Source organism: Saccoglossus kowalevskii, chromosome 9, assembly GCF_978046115.1.
Source record: "Saccoglossus kowalevskii chromosome 9, keSacKowa6.1, whole genome shotgun sequence".
NCBI classification, from domain to species: Eukaryota; Metazoa; Hemichordata; class Enteropneusta; family Harrimaniidae; genus Saccoglossus; species Saccoglossus kowalevskii.
The window spans coordinates 29,210,691-29,228,771 of record NC_140649.1 but is presented as its reverse complement, the minus strand read 5'-3'; the positions used below and the strand labels follow the sequence as shown (position 1 = coordinate 29,228,771).

At 36.5% G+C, this 18,081-nt stretch overlaps 1 protein-coding gene across 1 annotated transcript; it reads left to right on the top strand.

Annotated features, from left to right (window-relative positions):
• Positions 1–7,884: 7,884 nt before the first annotated feature.
• On the top strand, positions 7,885–14,617 carry LOC144356075 (uncharacterized). The gene is made up of 9 exons (XM_078011000.2): positions 7,885–7,902; positions 8,953–9,305; positions 10,085–10,136; positions 10,317–10,428; positions 10,518–10,553; positions 11,515–11,655; positions 12,211–12,574; positions 13,400–13,522; positions 13,636–14,617. Exons 2-8 carry the CDS (start codon positions 8,962–8,964, stop codon positions 13,476–13,478), a joined length of 1,128 nt encoding a protein of 375 aa, XP_077867126.2. The 5' UTR covers positions 7,885–7,902; positions 8,953–8,961; the 3' UTR covers positions 13,479–13,522; positions 13,636–14,617.
• Positions 14,618–18,081: the final 3,464 nt, after the last annotated feature.

Here is an 18,081-nt window from a genome sequence, read left to right as displayed (position 1 = left end):
ACGTCTGTTCCATGATCGCTTCAATTTATTTACTTGGTAAACCCACAATGCGATTTCATGAATAATTAGCACCCAGGTCAGCTCAGAAACAGTCACAGATTGATACCAGAATTCTACTACATATCTAAATCAGGGATAGTTACTCATGTTATGATTTATATCCCAATAACAAGTTTCCATCACCCTAGGCCCTAACCTTATATTTCACACACGGAACGTATTTTCAACATTGCACCAGCAGTATACTGCCAACTTTTTTACTCATGTGCAAGGCAAGTTCCTAAAATCATGAATTTAACCATGATTATGCTTAAAACAAAAGGCTTCAAACAGAAGAATAAAAAAATACAAATCCGTATTAACTCCCTCTTCTCATAATACCTTCCATGGCCATGCTGTTTTGTTTCTGTATGTCTTAGTGGGTATGATCTGTGTATTGAATAAAATAGAAATAAAACAAAATACTAATTTAAATTTATTCGATTTTCTACCATCTAGATTGTGCAGTATAATTGCAAAGACAAGTGAATGAACTCAAAGTACTCTAAGGATGTTCAATCAGAATTGTTAATCACATGGAGTATCTACATATGTACTCATCAAAGTGAATATTTGAAGAAAATGTGTAAAACACGCAATTCTAAAACTAACCGTGTAACTTTGTAATACTCACGATTCAGTAGTTGGCTGTAATGTGTTGCTTCTGCAGTAGTGTCATGAAGTGTCTGAATTGAATTATGTTACATGAGAGATTGGTTTATGTATTTATGTTTTATAACCGTATAAACTGAACAGGCAATACTAAGAGATCGAATAGTCCAGATTTAACCACATTTAACAAATGTCTGAAAGTAGGTTGTGCTACATCACCCAGTAGTCATCCTAATGACATACTGGACTCCTGGACAGGGGCTTAAAGCACAGTGGTCGTTGCGCAGCGTGTGCTCGAATTTCATGTAAATAAACAATGTATTTTACACGCGTTGTGTACGTCGCTATGAGTCCCATATCAAACAGGATGCGGCACAATGACTGTCGCCCTTTAAGGTTCAACCGTTCATTTCCTGAGTTTCTGCTATGAGTGATTAGATATGGCCAAGTTAACTGGGCGAAATCGGGTGATTGGACGCACTTTCTACCAAAGTTGAATTCAATATCAAAGCCTGAAGTTCTATCAGGGGTAAATTCTTCCCCTCTGAGGTTCTCCTCACGTGTCAGGGGGAATCCCCTCGAGGTACGGGATCGGGGAAGTCACTTATACTTTACAGTCAAATAAGACACACACAACGAAATACGTTTCAACTCTCGTCATATACGCTTATAAACTTCAACTGAACTCACAAGTCATTAATCTAAACAAAAGTAATACGGCGTGGAAACAGAATGCAAAGACAAAGCTATCATAACACATTACTCCTCTGGCAATTAAGACGGGAAAGGCTATATACACTACTAAGTCACATATAGTCCTGTCAATCATGAACAAAAGCTTGCATTATTAAACAATACGTATATAAGCGCACCAAACTCTCATCTCAAAAAGACATTAAAAAACGTTACAAAGGTGCTCCCAACTCAAAAAGCGTCAGAAGTATTCCGGAAAGAACACGTAAACAAAAACAACTCTTAACACGTCGATATCTCTGTACATCGACAAATCTCAAAACTCTGAAAAACTCATTGGGGCATTACTCCTCCCATCATAATCCTTACTCATAAACTCATTAAAACTCTATAAAACTCAAAACACTGTGTTGCAAATACTTGTCCACTGAGGCGCGCTTAAATCGTTATAAAGGAGCTCGAACGTCACTAAATATCAGTTCAAAAAAAGATCTGGGCGCTTAAATAACATACAATTCGATATCACAAAAAAAAACGGTAAAAACGATAGGAAAAGCAAGCAATACATTACATACTGAACAATAGGGTTAGGATTCTAGAAAAGAGTCTTGAGTTACACAGTGTCCGTTACAGTGTCCAGTGAGCGATACTCTAAGCAATACACAGATAGCTAAAGTTCTAATTCAAAGTCTATATAGCGTCTCTTCTCTTTTCGTTGCGTTAGTCCGGGTCGTTCTTTGTCATCTTTTTGTCTTTAATGTCGTTGAATTCTTGATTATTCAGTCCTATTCGATACTCGTCCTTCCGAAGGGGTTCTGAAATCTTCATCTCTTCAGCGTTGTACATCGGTGTCGTTCGGGTAAAGTCGTTAGTCGTCAAGCGCAGTTTTGTCTCTGCCATCGAGCCAGTTAGTTCGGTTCACAAGAAAGACACCTCTTCGTCATTTCACTTTTCTTCACAGGATCTCAATGTGTGTAATAAACACCTGCCCGGGATCTCCACTCACCTATCAGGGGTAAATTCTTCTCCTCTGAGGTTCTCCTCACGTGTCAGGGGGAATCTTGTCTCATCTCTCTCTCGCGTCCCCTAGAGGTACGGGATCGGGGAAGTCACTTATACTTTACAGTCAAATAAGACACACACAACGAAATACGTTTCAACTCTCGTCTTAGTCGGACAGTCGAGTACTCTATAAGACACAGCGCCCTGGGGAAAAAGTTCCCAAGACTATCGCAAGGCTGACCCAAGACTCTGTCCAAGACTGTGTCAAGACTCGCCCCAAGACTCTCCTGGACTGGACTGCGTCTGTCCTCGTGTACTCGCCAAGACCAACTCAAAACAACTTTATTCATTTTCAAAACCTTAACCAATTACAATGCAGTAAAAAGACTTTAAGGCGTAACCTTCAATCATACAGCCAATCAAACTAAGTACTGAATATGTCATATCTTTTGATTAATCGTTCACTACATTAATAACTACGAATACTAACTGTCAGAAATAGTAGTCCGAATAGCGACGGTTATCTCGTAATTAGTTCCAAATCACTGAGCCAAGTTCCGTCCCAAACTTCACATGGCCTAAACGGTGCCAGACATAACACAGCAATTCGCTAGTAATCAACTAATTAAGTCGATCAACAGATACGCAAAACAATTTCATCATACATCCCTTCACTCAAACTGAGCCATGCCTCCCGGCATAACACGTTCATAAATCAAAGATACTGTCAGCTACTCATCACTCGTCATACGGGTTAAATACAATACTAATAAAAGGTATAAATCAAAAGAGTAAAACACACTGATTAATAAACTGATTATAAGTCTAAATACAATGGTCATAAAGTCACAAATATCAACGGTTATAAATCAAAAACAAGGGAAAGGCTACCAATCGACTCACTTTTCTCAAACAGTTCGCTGAGGTAACCCTTTGCTGCACTGTCTCTTGTTACTAAGGTTACAATCTTTATATCAAGAGGTAAAAAAAAAAAAACTAAGGCGTGGCAGTGTAACCAAGCGATCAGCCAATCGCGGCCGTCGACAGCATGATCACGTAATTACCAGGGATGCGTCTCTCGTTTAAAGCATTGCAAAGCGGTAACTAATCAATAATGAATAAACAAACTATTAATCAAACTCCTGTCATATACGCTTATAAACTTCAACTGAACTCACAAGTCATTAATCTAAACAAAAGTAATACGGCGTGGAAACAGAATGCAAAGACAAAGCTACCATAACACATTACTCCTCTGGCAATTAAGACGGGAAAGGCTATATACACTACTAAGTCACATATAGTCCTGTCAATCATGAACAAAAGCTTGCATTATTAAACAATACGTATATAAGCGCACCAAACTCTCATCTCAAAAAGACATTAAAAAACGTTACAAAGGTGCTCCCAACTCAAAAAGCGTCAGAAGTATTCCGGAAAGAACACGTAAACAAAAACAACTCTTAACACGTCGATATCTCTGTACATCGACAAATCTCAAAACTCTGAAAAACTCATTGGGGCATTACTCCTCCCATCATAATCCTTACTCATAAACTCATTAAAACTCTATAAAACTCAAAACACTGTGTTGCAAATACTTGTCCACTGAGGCGCGCTTAAATCGTTATAAAGGAGCTCGAACGTCACTAAATATCAGTTCAAAAAAAGATCTGGGCGCTTAAATAACATACAATTCGATATCACAAAAAAAAACGGTAAAAACGATAGGAAAAGCAAGCAATACATTACATACTGAACAATAGGGTTAGGATTCTAGAAAAGAGTCTTGAGTTACACAGTGTCCGTTACAGTGTCCAGTGAGCGATACTCTAAGCAATACACAGATAGCTAAAGTTCTAATTCAAAGTCTATATAGCGTCTCTTCTCTTTTCGTTGCGTTAGTCCGGGTCGTTCTTTGTCATCTTTTTGTCTTTAATGTCGTTGAATTCTTGATTATTCAGTCCTATTCGATACTCGTCCTTCCGAAGGGGTTCTGAAATCTTCATCTCTTCAGCGTTGTACATCGGTGTCGTTCGGGTAAAGTCGTTAGTCGTCAAGCGCAGTTTTGTCTCTGCCATCGAGCCAGTTAGTTCGGTTCACAAGAAAGACACCTCTTCGTCATTTCACTTTTCTTCACAGGATCTCAATGTGTGTAATAAACACCTGCCCGGGATCTCCACTCACCTATCAGGGGTAAATTCTTCTCCTCTGAGGTTCTCCTCACGTGTCAGGGGGAATCTTGTCTCATCTCTCTCTCGCGTCCCCTAGAGGTACGGGATCGGGGAAGTCACTTATACTTTACAGTCAAATAAGACACACACAACGAAATACGTTTCAACTCTCGTCTTAGTCGGACAGTCGAGTACTCTATAAGACACAGCGCCCTGGGGAAAAAGTTCCCAAGACTATCGCAAGGCTGACCCAAGACTCTGTCCAAGACTGTGTCAAGACTCGCCCCAAGACTCTCCTGGACTGGACTGCGTCTGTCCTCGTGTACTCGCCAAGACCAACTCAAAACAACTTTATTCATTTTCAAAACCTTAACCAATTACAATGCAGTACAAAGACTTTAAGGCGTAACCTTCAATCATACAGCCAATCAAACTAAGTACTGGGTACGTCATATCTTTTGATTAATCGTTCACTACATTAATAACTACGAATGCTAACTGTCAGAATGAGTAGTCTGAATAGCGACGGTTATCTCGTAATTAGTTCCAAATCACTGAGCCAAGTTCCGTCCAAAACTTCACATGGCCTAAACGGTGTCAGACATAACACAACAATTCGCTAGTAATCAACTAATTAAGTCGATCAACAGATACGCAAAACAATTTCGTCATAGTTCAACGAATAAGAGAAACTATTTCCAATACCATACATTCATACACTCATACTAGTTAGTCCTGGGGTTTTGTATTTATGAGTAGGCTTCGACCTTAAAAAGGTTATTCGAGAAATAGATTGGTTCAGATCTTCAAACAGATTGGTAGACAAAAAAGATAATTACCAAATGTGACTTGTATGTATAAAAAATTATTCGAGACATATTACGACTCTATATAGATCACTTAGCACCTGTTAAGATTAGATCTATTTTATTTGACATGTATTACAATACGAGATTAATCATGATGGATGCGACTAGCCAGCAAGATATTTTTATTTTTATTTAACAAGGGTAAAGTATCGTAGCATGATAATCATGGTCTTTTATTGTTTTAGTTGCCGTAATATTCTGCGATGTTTGATCCACACCAAATTGTATTTTGGTGTGTCTTATTTGTTGAGCTAGGTGTTAATTTTTGACCAGGGGTCTTTCCAAAGGTTCATACCGTGATAGACTTATATCCCGTATATCATGGAATTTTCTATATTCCAATACTGTGTAACACAAATCTGATTGGTCAATGCAAGCAAATTGAACTTTTGATATTATGACCGAGTGTCATAAAATACGTCAATATCTCAAGATATTACACAATATTTCCCGAATTATTATTAACATTTTTGTTTAATTCAAATATTTCAAGTCTATAAAATTAACATGACAAATTAGACCAAAGAAGGGGAAATTGAAAGCTGTTCATAACTAGCCCCAGCAATGACATTTCTCAACTCCCCTGCGGATTTGTTTGTCACTGTAGCCATGTCCTTCGAAAATTGCAAATTTTCTATCTGTTCTCAAGAAATAGAAGATTTTCCCTGTCCTTAAACATTTTCACAAAACCGGGTTTTCGATGGAACAGCGCTTTCGATGGAACAGCTCCATTGACTGCACCTGCTATGTTTGCGATTTCATTTCAAATTTTCCCAACCTCAACTTCTCCGAGCATACAACCTTGTTCACCAGTGACAATTTTTAACGGATTGTGAAACGGTCACTATTTGAGTTGACTCCAAATTATGTGTTACCAATGCATCCCTGAAACCGCAAATATACCAATGAATCTAAAAATACTCATAATTCGCAATAGGATAAACGAAATGGTAATTGGGGTTTAATCGGCGACCATTTATGCAAATAAACAGAACGAAATCTGTATTCTTGAAAACGCGCTCTCACTGTCCATCGATTTGATTCGCTAAATCTCATTGCAATCGCCACCAGGATTAGTTCTGCATCAGGCATATTTGGCACGATTTCCGACTCGACCCTTTCGTTACTAGCTCAGGTTTTCCTAAAATGCATTTTTAGACACGCTATAATTTAAACTACTCAGGCCAGCAAAATGAAAACTATCCAAATCGCAAGGTCTCCCCTTTTACGGGGGGTTGCCGTATTTTACGACTAGCACTGCCAGACGACCTATGGACCACTCATAAAGATGGAAGCAACACACGGACAGTGGCTAACTACAGGCCAATACAACGCACGCGCATTACATCACACCCGGCCTGCAGTACGCCACATGGCTACAAATGGGACACTATAACAGTAATTAAAGACTACATAACGGGACCGCATAACATAAGAACGTGAATACTTAATATAAAGATAGGACTGCATAGCATAACGACAGGACTACATGACATAACTTCGTTACTGCATAACAACAAGATGGGACTGCATAACATAGAGATGCAACTACATAACATAAAGACAGAACTGCATCACAAAATAAGAACACATAACTTAATAACAAAACATCTCATAAGACACAGTCCATCTATAGAGGTCTATAGAGGGACTGTGAATATGACAATTACGGCGTTCCATACATTTTGGCGAATTGTCGGTATATAGCGAGAAAATTCGGATTGATTCAAAAATAATTGTATTGCCACGAAACGATATTTTCGTGCATCTTTACCCGATGTGATGCGCGTGTAGATCACACATGAGTAACCGACTTGGTCGGTGTATCCAAGATGGCTTTTAACAGCTGATATGGGAGGAGATTAATTCCTAATATTTACTAGTTTCTCCATTCATTCATTCATTCATTCATTAATCCATTTATTTATTTATTTATTTATTTATTTATTTATTTATTTATTTATTTATTTATTTATTTATTTATTTATTTATTTATTTATTTACATTTATAACATTATCGTCTTATAAAGTCACATGATCTGCTGTCCGATTGTATATAATGGTATAATATTATAATATTAGTCTAATTTATTATATTTACATGGGTTATATTGCCCCACAATTGTTCGTACGTATGTCATTCATGTTCTGTCATAAACATGTACAGTTCAACGCATTTGTCATTCATCATTAGAGCCAGCATATTGGTGGAAACACTGCTTTAATCTGTCCTAGTCTTTCTGGACCATTCATTCATAAATATAACGTAGTTGAAAAATAACAATTTCCCAAATATTTGCCGTTTGTGTACAAAATTAAATATGTGTTGTTTGTATAATTTTATGGAAAGTATAACTGTAATAACACTAGTGATATTACATACAGTAGCACACTTCACCACCACCCCCGTTTAGCAATGGATTGTCCCATACGTCAGAAGTAATACGATTTCATGTGATTTTATTTTTGATACAATCACCACATACACTTATATTTCCCAGGTTGATGCAGAGGTGAGTTCATATGAATGTTTCAATTTAATTTTGATTTTCAAATTCTTGTTCTCAATTGAGCATAAACGATCTTGCGATGAGTTTTCAACGCATATTCAAATATTTGCGAGTTTTTACACAATCGTGCTAAAATAATAAACATATAGTATAGTAATAGTATAGAATCGCGATTTGTGGTACCATTGTTAATTGCAAATTATACCATTATTCCGTGAATATGCATATTAATTATTTGTGCAGCATCGTTACACATTCTCGATAAAAACAAGATATCTTCAAATCATGCTATCAATATTACCTCAAAAATTTCCTAAAATTTAAATGCCCTTCCTTTTATTTGTTTACGACGGATCTCGTCGATCTTGGCAATGTCAACTGTACATTAATACAATGCTCTCATACATGGGTACATATTTTCTGATTTGTTGTAAATGATGGGTTACTTTTCGTCATGCATTGACAGAGAATGAATGAGTATGCTACGAAAACAGACCATAGCATTGTTCATCTAAATTGAAATAAACTATACATACCAGTACATTTAACGTAGTGATTAAATAAAATTATAGCTTTATTAGACTCATAGACAACATTATTTCAGAATGTAACGCATCATTAACCATATTTGGACAATGCTTGACGTCATGGACGAACATTATCATATAATAGTGTAAAATCTTAATTTAATTGCCCATTACCTGCGTACTATTTTGTTATATTCATAAATGATTATGAAACATGTCAGACGTTGTAAAAGTATAAACAAATATAGAAGAATTTAAAATGATGTTTAAAAACAAACCGTTGTAATTCCTAAGGTGTGTACATATTTTAGGGGTGTTCACGCTGGATTCCGTTGAGGTTTAGATCATGCAATCCAACATTTGGTGGAAACCTTTGTGTTTGGTACCTCTATTATTATATCGGTATTGTTTCGCCATAGCAGTATTATTGGTGGGGGGGGGACTACGGGTTCTGTATTATACTATTATTTGACTAAATATTATATTATCATTTCATATCGTTATTCCATCCGAATGCATGAAATAGTTGTCGGAAATGGAACGCGTAATTGATACGGTGGAAAATATTACTGACAAGATTAAAGATGTCGCCACAAAGCTGCCTAGCCTGGACAAAGACAGCGACGGTGAACAAAACAAGGCTCCATCCGAAGTTGACAATGACAGTGGTACCATAAGACTGCAAATCAGAACAGAGCTGGCTGAGCATGAAGTACATGCGCCGACTCAATCCCAGAACGGTGCGTCAAAAGAAGAAAATAACTCATCAAAAAATGGCGGTAAAATCTTGGCAGGCATTGCACTGTCACTGAAGGTCCCAACAAAACAAGAGGATGACAAAACTGTAGAAGAAAAACAACCGTTGTTATTTGAGGATAAGTAAGAAACTCATTACAATCTATAGTATTAGGAACTATGAATTATGGAATTATGAAAATTTATACTAGGAATGTCAGCGGGAATACTACTCGTGAATAAAATAATATAACAGTCCCATGCGAAATAACATCACTATATTGACTGACATACTAATTTTGAAGTTGAAATGATTATTTGATTATAAATATCATACACAAGTGCGCACTTCTAAATTCTATCCTGGGAACATGTACTTTTCAACCAGTATATTTTCTATATTCGGCTGTATTTGCTTAAACATTTCATGCACAAATACTGAGATAATCATAATATCCAGGAGCTTTACTTTTAAGAAAACTTTGGATTTCTATGATACGGCAGTCTCTTTTACCCATATTTCATCGGAAAATAATTTCCAGACAATAAATCACCGGTATCTTTGATGTGATGTTGCTATAGAAGATGCATGCTATAGGCCATGTGTGTTTATATTTTATGGTCATTGTACCATTTCTGTCTGTTTTGTCCTCAATCTGTCTGATAATATTTATAATACTTGAGTAGGTAATGAACTGAATTGAGTGGTTTTGACATATATGAATAAATAACATGCTGCGTCCAGTTATTTATTTCAGACATCTAGAATAGACTTATACGTTTTTGTATATATAGACTAAAATTTACTCGATTAATTGTGATAAAATACCAATTTCTTTTCTGGAAAATATCGGTTAAAGTACAAATATCAACAGCAAGTATATCAACAATTTAATCTTCTTTTATATTTTATATTGTTTAAGTATTGGAGCAGCTAAGAATAAAGCTGAAATTGCTAAAGCAAGTGGTCTGCTGGTAAGTATGACAGATGATTTATTGTTTGACTGAATGACAAATTAATTGATTATTAATTGATTGATTGATTGATTGATTAATTGATCGAATATCAACCACACCTGGTGTTTAGGTCAAGATTACTCATTGCTGCATGTTGATCTCTCATCATAGTGTTGTTTTATTTCTTTATATCTCTAGGTATTGCTAAAAACTCGCAAGTGTCTAACTTTATTGATTGCTATTAACGTTGTTGCCATTACTGTCGTGCCAACTGCCGTATCACTGACTCGTCGAATTGCCGGCAATACAGGTATGTTACATAGTTATCATAACAGCTGTATTGTTTCCAGCATGGCCGTTAATACAAGTAAACTTATTGTACGCAATTGTTTTTTTCAGATACTAAATCAAACTGTACCACTGGAGAAACTACAGGTATGGGTACATGTTAAAGCGGGAGGGTCGTCACCTGCGCACGCGCGGGAATAGAGTCCCAAGTGACGATAACAACAGACGCTAAAAACGCAAAGGCTCATGAGCAGACGCTTGTTTGTAAACAATGACACGCTATGGCCATCTGACGCATGCGCAGTTGACGACTCCCCGCTTTAAACTCTACAATTGTTGCTATATTTGGCTATTATGTTGCATTTCATCGGGCACTAATTTTGTGATATAGTTTAGTCAATTTAACTTTTTACACTGTTTATATCTTAAAATAGCCGTCAAATGCTTTAAACTATGAAACAATAAAATTTTAAATATGTCAAAATACGCGTAAACAATTACACTTTTACCTAAATAAAATTACATAAAAAATTCTCTTTGAAATGGATAATCAGTTATTGGACTCCACGACAAGTTACTATTACAATCCACCGCTATGTATTTTACATCTTGGCGTGGAATTAGGCGTATTAACACATTAATATACAATTACATAATTCAACTCCAGAAATAAAACAAAAACAAAAACGGATTCTACTCCTCGCTGGCGAGAACAATGTTTTTAATTACAACTGTTTCCCATGCAAAAATAATGGCCGCAATAATTTGTCCATCTAATAATTTTCTTTGTGTTGAAAACAATGTTTGATTATAATAATTTTTTTGTTGGCATTACAATTGTTTACAACATCCACAACTACCTTTAATTCTCGGATTGTTGTTGAAGTGCATAATTGACCCACCAATTCTAACTGCTTCTGGTCTTATTTGTGTAACACGAATAATGTGCTCATAAAACAGTTTCTGATTTCCAATGTTATTGAAATTTGTTTCCACCTTACTGAACAGTTTATAATTCTTTCATTTAAATTGGCAATAATATTTTAAATTATTCAAAATTTTCTTTCACTACAAATGCGTTTAAGATTATATTGTTAACATCTTTCAGTCTATCTTCCATGTGACATTGAGAATGGTGGCTGTGAACAAAACTGTACCAATATAGATTCAGATTTGGCCCATTGTTCCTGCTACGATGGATATATTCTAAATAGAGATGGCAAAACCTGCGAAATTTGCAGAAAATACAGTAAGTGTTAAATACAATAGATAATCACGTAGCTGTGCCCAATATACAATCCACCTGCTATATGCTATATGAGATCCAAATACCGCAAATTAGAACTTCGTCGAGAACCGTTTAAAAGATTTCACGGTAGTAACTTTTCCATGTTAAACAAAGTTTTTCAGTATCGTTAGCCTCGTCCCCACGTCACGTTAAATACCTTATTTAGTTCATTTTATTCAAAGACTATGCTCAAATGAATAAATTTATGTAGGTTTACTGTTTTGACCTCAACAATTACAGAACATAATTTATGATGTCACGTCCATGAAACACACTCCTAACTGTACTAAATGTTTTAATGTGGAAACGAGGCTGGATATGCTATAGTCACCAACGCTCCCAATTTTACAAAACGACGACACTTCAGTTTTTTTTTTCTCCCAGTGGTTCCCCAATCTCGAGTAAATTATTTGTTGATGGAGGCACGCCCTAAAACATAACTATGCTATGCTACACCACACTGAACTATACTACACTATAATATATACTGCTGAAATATGTATATAATTATTTTAGTAGCTGGACAGCTGACTGGCATTGTCGCGGGCGATATCACTTTTGAAATTCATAATGAGAGTTCCAACTGGTTCGATGCACATACAAAATGCCATGAGCGAGGTGCAACGTTATGGGTGATACCAAATCAACACACGGAGGACTGTATACTACAACAGAGGTTAACAACACCGCTGTCTGAGAATAGTGATTTGTGGTTAGGATTGAAGGATTGGACTATTTCAGACTACGACTACAATACCGAATCCAACTGCAGTGACATCACTAAGTACACATGGGAGGGCAACTCATTGACTCACAACGACTTTCAACATTGGGCAGCAGGAGAACCAAGTGCTACATGGGAACCATGTGTACTAATTCAGTAAGTATATTTCACTCTGATTTATATTACGACTAGCATTGTCATTGGTTCGATGTTTTCAAATAAAGTCCAGTGACAACATTCAAATATATTGTACAGCATCAAAATCTGTCCTATGACTTGTTTTAAAACCCAGTTACGTAGTGGCTTATACTATGATATTGTTCTGGGAAGGGCCAAATATGTGTTTTGGCTACAAATATGCACCATTGTGTATGAACAAGTGGTTTTATTGTTCCTGGTTTTGAGTATACGTTGTATTCACGTTGTCTATAAGATACACATGAACGGTATATCAGTACGTTTATTGCTAGGTTATTAAATAATGATAGCAGGACTAATGATTAGACTTCTGTATATTGTGTCACATCATCGCATCGTTTCTTGACACATTTTTATGTAAATGTGTAGAAAAGATTTGTGTACTGTGTTTAAAGCGGGGGAGTCGTCATCAGTGCATGCGTCGTATGGTCATAGCGTGTCGTTGTTCACAGACAAGCCTCTACCCTTGAGCCTTTAAGTTTTTATCGTGCGTTGTTATCGTCGTCTGGGACTCAATTCCCGCGCGTGCGCAGGTGACGACCCCCCGCTTTAACCCCTTTGGCGAAAAAAAAAATATATTAAATAACTCAACTAATTTCACAATATACTATAGTTATCACATTGTACAAAACAAATGCAATAATACACAGGGGAAGTTGTGAGGATATGAAAATTAGATCCCTTCATGGAGATTTCATTTTAACAGTTATTAGTAATACAATTAATCGAGGCAAATTCCACTGTATTCTCACATGTATACGATTTGTTTTCACATTTGTGCAGAACCGATACACTGGAGTGGGAAAACGTTTACTGTGATGAGCAACACAACTTTGTGTGTCAAGCCCAAGTGAGAAAATAATCAATAAATAAAAAACCAAGAATAGAAATTGCACAACTCTACGGGTAAAGTATTAAGCATAAAAAATAATATCAATTCATGAATATGGGAATGTAACAATGCACATCTAAGAACATCTATATATCCTGGGGATTAATATACGTGTATGTTTTCACAGGTAGAATAACAAGACTTTAGTGGACTGGTTACACTGACGATAATTATTGAACGAGAACGTAAAAAAGGCGCTGGTGATGACTAGTTTAAGATTACCTTAGTTTAATTTTACGCGATGGGAAATGATATAACCAATAACAGCACATTGCATATGATTTCACCCTTTAGACGTGTTTAGAATATAATCTCGACTATAAGTGTTCGATCACGATTGAATTTATGTCGTGTACCGACATTTGCATTTATTATGTTTGCAAATATTTGCGACTTGTTATAACTAATATCCAAACTATGACAATGAAATCACACCACAGTTGGCAACGCTTATCTTTTGTTCAACCATTGTTATTGCTTGTGTTGTGTATTGTGCGTATTAAGTATATATGCAGGAAACTTAATTTGTGTTATAAATTTGCATAAGTAACATGCTGCTAGTAATGTACATAAAGTAATCATGTTCTATGTAGTTTTATAGACATCATTGTAGCAATGTATAATACATGTGTTTATTTAATACAACTATAATTATAAATGCAGTTCTACCAAATTATGGTAATACTTCCTTGTCAAATATGTTATAATGGCAATTACCTTCGAACATGTATTTTTACTCGGGTTTTTATTTTTATGGACAACGAGGAAAACGTCTTGCCTAATTCATCAAATCCATAATGTGTCGCCCTCACACAAATAGATTTGAGCTTGGAAGTTGTATTGATATCAACTCTAAATTGCGCCAGTACGTAACCCAATAAAAAATCTTTCATTCTCTGACCATGTAGTCTACTGTTAAAACCACGTATCCAATCTTCAAATAGAGCAGAGATCACCCAGGCTGTTTTGTTCCCATATTAACTGACTGGTAACGTCTTTGGATTATTGTTTTTAAAGCATCGTGAATTTAGAGCTATGATGTCAATAATCAGTGACTCTTCTTTTTCCATATCAAACTGCATCATAAAATAAAGGTTGCAGGCTATGAATTGAATTGCGTGATTTGTACTCTAGCCTTCACATATACTTGGCAATATCTGCTTCCAGTCTTCTACAAAATCATTATAAACATCACCTTGCTATCCATGTTGGAAATGATTTAATCATGTCAATTCCATGTCTTGAGCTGCAAAATTCAGCTCTCTTTCTGGGATTATCATATCCCTTACATGTAGATGGCTTGATGTTGCATCTTGAATCAATCTCAACAAAAACCATTGAATTGCTGGGATGTAAATATGTATAAAGTTTGTAAAGAGTTTTTTTCTGCCGTCAGGAACATTACTTTGATATTCATTCAACACCTCTTTTCTCTTTAAACACCGTTAATTCGTTAACACACATAATCTCTACTAGATTACTATAACCATCTTTTCTAAACTTAGTGTTTTTAAATTCAATTGCTATGGTTTGGACTAGCTTCAAAATTTTAATTCAGTAATGTTATCTCTAGGGATACTAGAACGAAAGTGATCGACTGGGGTATATCGAGTGGTGAACCGATCTTTAATCATTAATGAGTACAGAATAATTGTAATTTGTTTATTGCTATTACGTGGTGTGCTGACTGTTGTAAGACAAAGCTGTCGAAGCTACGAACACATGCTAACAATGCTGTCAGCCACTAACCACATTAGACAGGTGTGTGCTTTTATACAGGATATTTCACATATTTTGCGTTAATTTTATTTGAATCACGGCATGACCGTGTACACGTTCCCCCAGTGTGCTGATTGCCGATATCAAACCCTCTGGGTTTACTTTCTCGTTGTTAGTCCGCTGTCATCGTCCGAATCACATGGTTTGCTGGTGCCGACTCATTGCCGACTCCACCAACCCGTGCAAGTTCACTATGGGTAAACACGTATTTTATGTTAAACAAATGGCCAAGTTTGATTGGATGCGCCTGTTGGAACAATTCTTCTAGTAACCGTGCGTGTAGAGCGTTGAGTGGAAACCCCGGAAAACACTAAACCAGTTGAAAAACACTAAACCTATTGAAAAAGACTAAACCTGTTGAAAAAGACTAAACCTGTTGAAAAAACACTAAACCCTTCGTAAAGGGCGAATTATGGATATACCATGATCGTTCAGTTGAGTATTTATGAAAAGAAAGCTAAAGAAAAATCCCTTTATGATCGAGGCCAGGGCCGCAGCTGATTTGGCAGCAGGACGCCCTCTATGTTAGATACTAGTATATCGCGCCCCAAACCAAACATTTTATTTTATTTATTTATATATTTACAAATTATGAACACAGCAATTGGCATATTTTTAGATTTGAAATTCCTAAAACTACATCATGTCAAAAAGCCGCCTCGAAAATGACCCTGACCATGCTGGAAATTTTTTAAAAATTCCTCGGAAAACAGCACATAACTAAATGTATTTAACCCAGATTTAATACATATAATAAACTTAATAGTTTAGATTACATTGAGGGCGCCCTTGTGAAATCAACTGCCGTCGTGGGTTCTGTTTCATGTTTTCGCTTTCTTTTAATCAAATATTCACTGGACGATTATGGTACACCCATAATACACCCTTTACCTCGGGTTTAGTGTTTTTATTGTCAGGTTTAGTGTTTTTCGACAGGTTTAGTGTTTTTCGACAGGTTTAGTGTTTTTCGACAGGTTTAGTGTTTTCCGGGGTTTCCACTCAACGCGTGTAGAGTGTGTTTGGGTTGTTTGCCAAACCCCCCAAAACGGCGCTGCATTTGTTCACCCAGTTTTTCACAATTGTTTATGCCAACGTTGCAGGCTGTTTGTGGCGTACTTCGTCAGCAAAGTGACAACTATTTACGTCATGTTTTAACAAAGTAATGAAACTGTCAACTCTGAAAGATAATATCAGAAACTCGACTGATTATTCAAACATTTTCGTGATTTGCCACTTCCTGTCCTTGTTGCAGAAAACTCGTCTTTTTTCAGCTAGTAATGCCTCAATTGCATGGTTTTGGGTGATCGGTGATGCTTTTAACTTGAAAAACTGCGAGATCTGTTCTGCTTGGGCCGCCATTTAAAAAAAACCGGCTCTATTTTATTTTGATACAAGATTGCTGATTGGCTGTTTATTTTTGTAGCATCTCCCCCTCCATGTCGTTAAGGGTGCATATTAAATACACACTGTAGTGGTTCAATCTGCCAAAGGTTAGTTTGCAGGGGTGACCCGAAACAAACATTCCTTGGCTAGCGAAGATGGTCCGCTGTATGATCGCATTACTTGGAAACGTGTCCACACTACATACGCTGTCGTTCACACAAAGCCCCGTTTGAATTTCTTTCAAGTTTATTCATTTTGTTTTCTGGCACAATTCTGTGTGACATGAATCGACTTTAGACACTTCAGAACCTCTTGTCTTTCTTTGTCGACTTTGTAACAAGACGCTTGTTCGTAGACAATGACACGCTATGGCCATCTGACGCATGCGCAGGTGACGACACCCACATTTGTGGGTAGTACAACCCACAGTCAGCTGGCGCACACGTGATAATAATATAAATACGATATTTACTGTATGGGGGCCGCCATCTTGAATGACGCATAAAACTAAATAAGAGACAAGTTGTGAAACGCGTTTTTCGGATTCCTACAAATCAGGACAAAAATACCAATCTTTCACAAAAATACGGTCCGTTGGGGTTATATTAAGCCAACCGATAACAAAATTCGGCCGAATCCGTCCGGGGTATTTGAAACTAAAAATTGGCATTCCAGCACAGCAGCCAATCAGCGACGGCCTAACGCTTAGATGACAATTCACAAAAGCACAAAAAGTGACATACTTTCAGGGACAACCATGTGATTAAATGTCATGACCCGAGACTCTACAAGCATTTATTCAGTAAAAAATAAATACAAAGATGTACATTTGATCACAAGTTGAATCAGAATTCTTCTTCATTTCGTCACATAGCGCCAAACACAAAAAGTGGTTTATTCTACTTTAAGGGACAGTCACGTGACAACCAAACAAGATATCAAATTTTGCAACAATGCATTTGATAGATATTCTGATGATCTATATATGGTGCAAGTTTCAAGCCAAAAAACATATCAAAGCTGTACTTATATATAGCGTTACAAAGTTGGGCCAAAAATCTTTTTGAAGCTTGAAACATCTAATTGCTTTCAGGCTGCCCAAGAACTAAAATGTACGTCTTTGGAAATTTCACAACAATTTTGAAAAAGCCAAAATATTGGTCTATTCAAATCTTGTTTTGATTTTATAATAGGTTTAAAGATGTTGCCGAGACAGTGCCATATCATATGTTGATTTCCGTGTTTTTGAGATGCGAAGATTGGGGAAAATGGCCAGAAAACGTAGTTTGCCCTTTACTATGGCAACAAGAAGTTTTGATCTAAAAGAAAGTTATTTTGAGGGGTTGTGGACCAAGTAATATCACTGTGCAAAATATGAGCCAAATCTATTTGTTTTACCCCTGCCACCATT

Bases quoted from the DNA above. Each gene is read 5' to 3' on its own strand.
- LOC144356075 (XM_078011000.2), top strand. From the start codon at position 8,962: ATGGAACGCGTAATTGATACGGTGGAAAATATTACTGACAAGATTAAA. The intron at 10,137-10,316 runs GTAAGTATGACA...TTATATCTCTAG, and splicing joins CTAAAGCAAGTGGTCTGCTG to GTATTGCTAAAAACTCGCAA. The intron at 11,656-12,210 runs GTAAGTGTTAAA...TAATTATTTTAG, and splicing joins CGAAATTTGCAGAAAATACA to TAGCTGGACAGCTGACTGGC.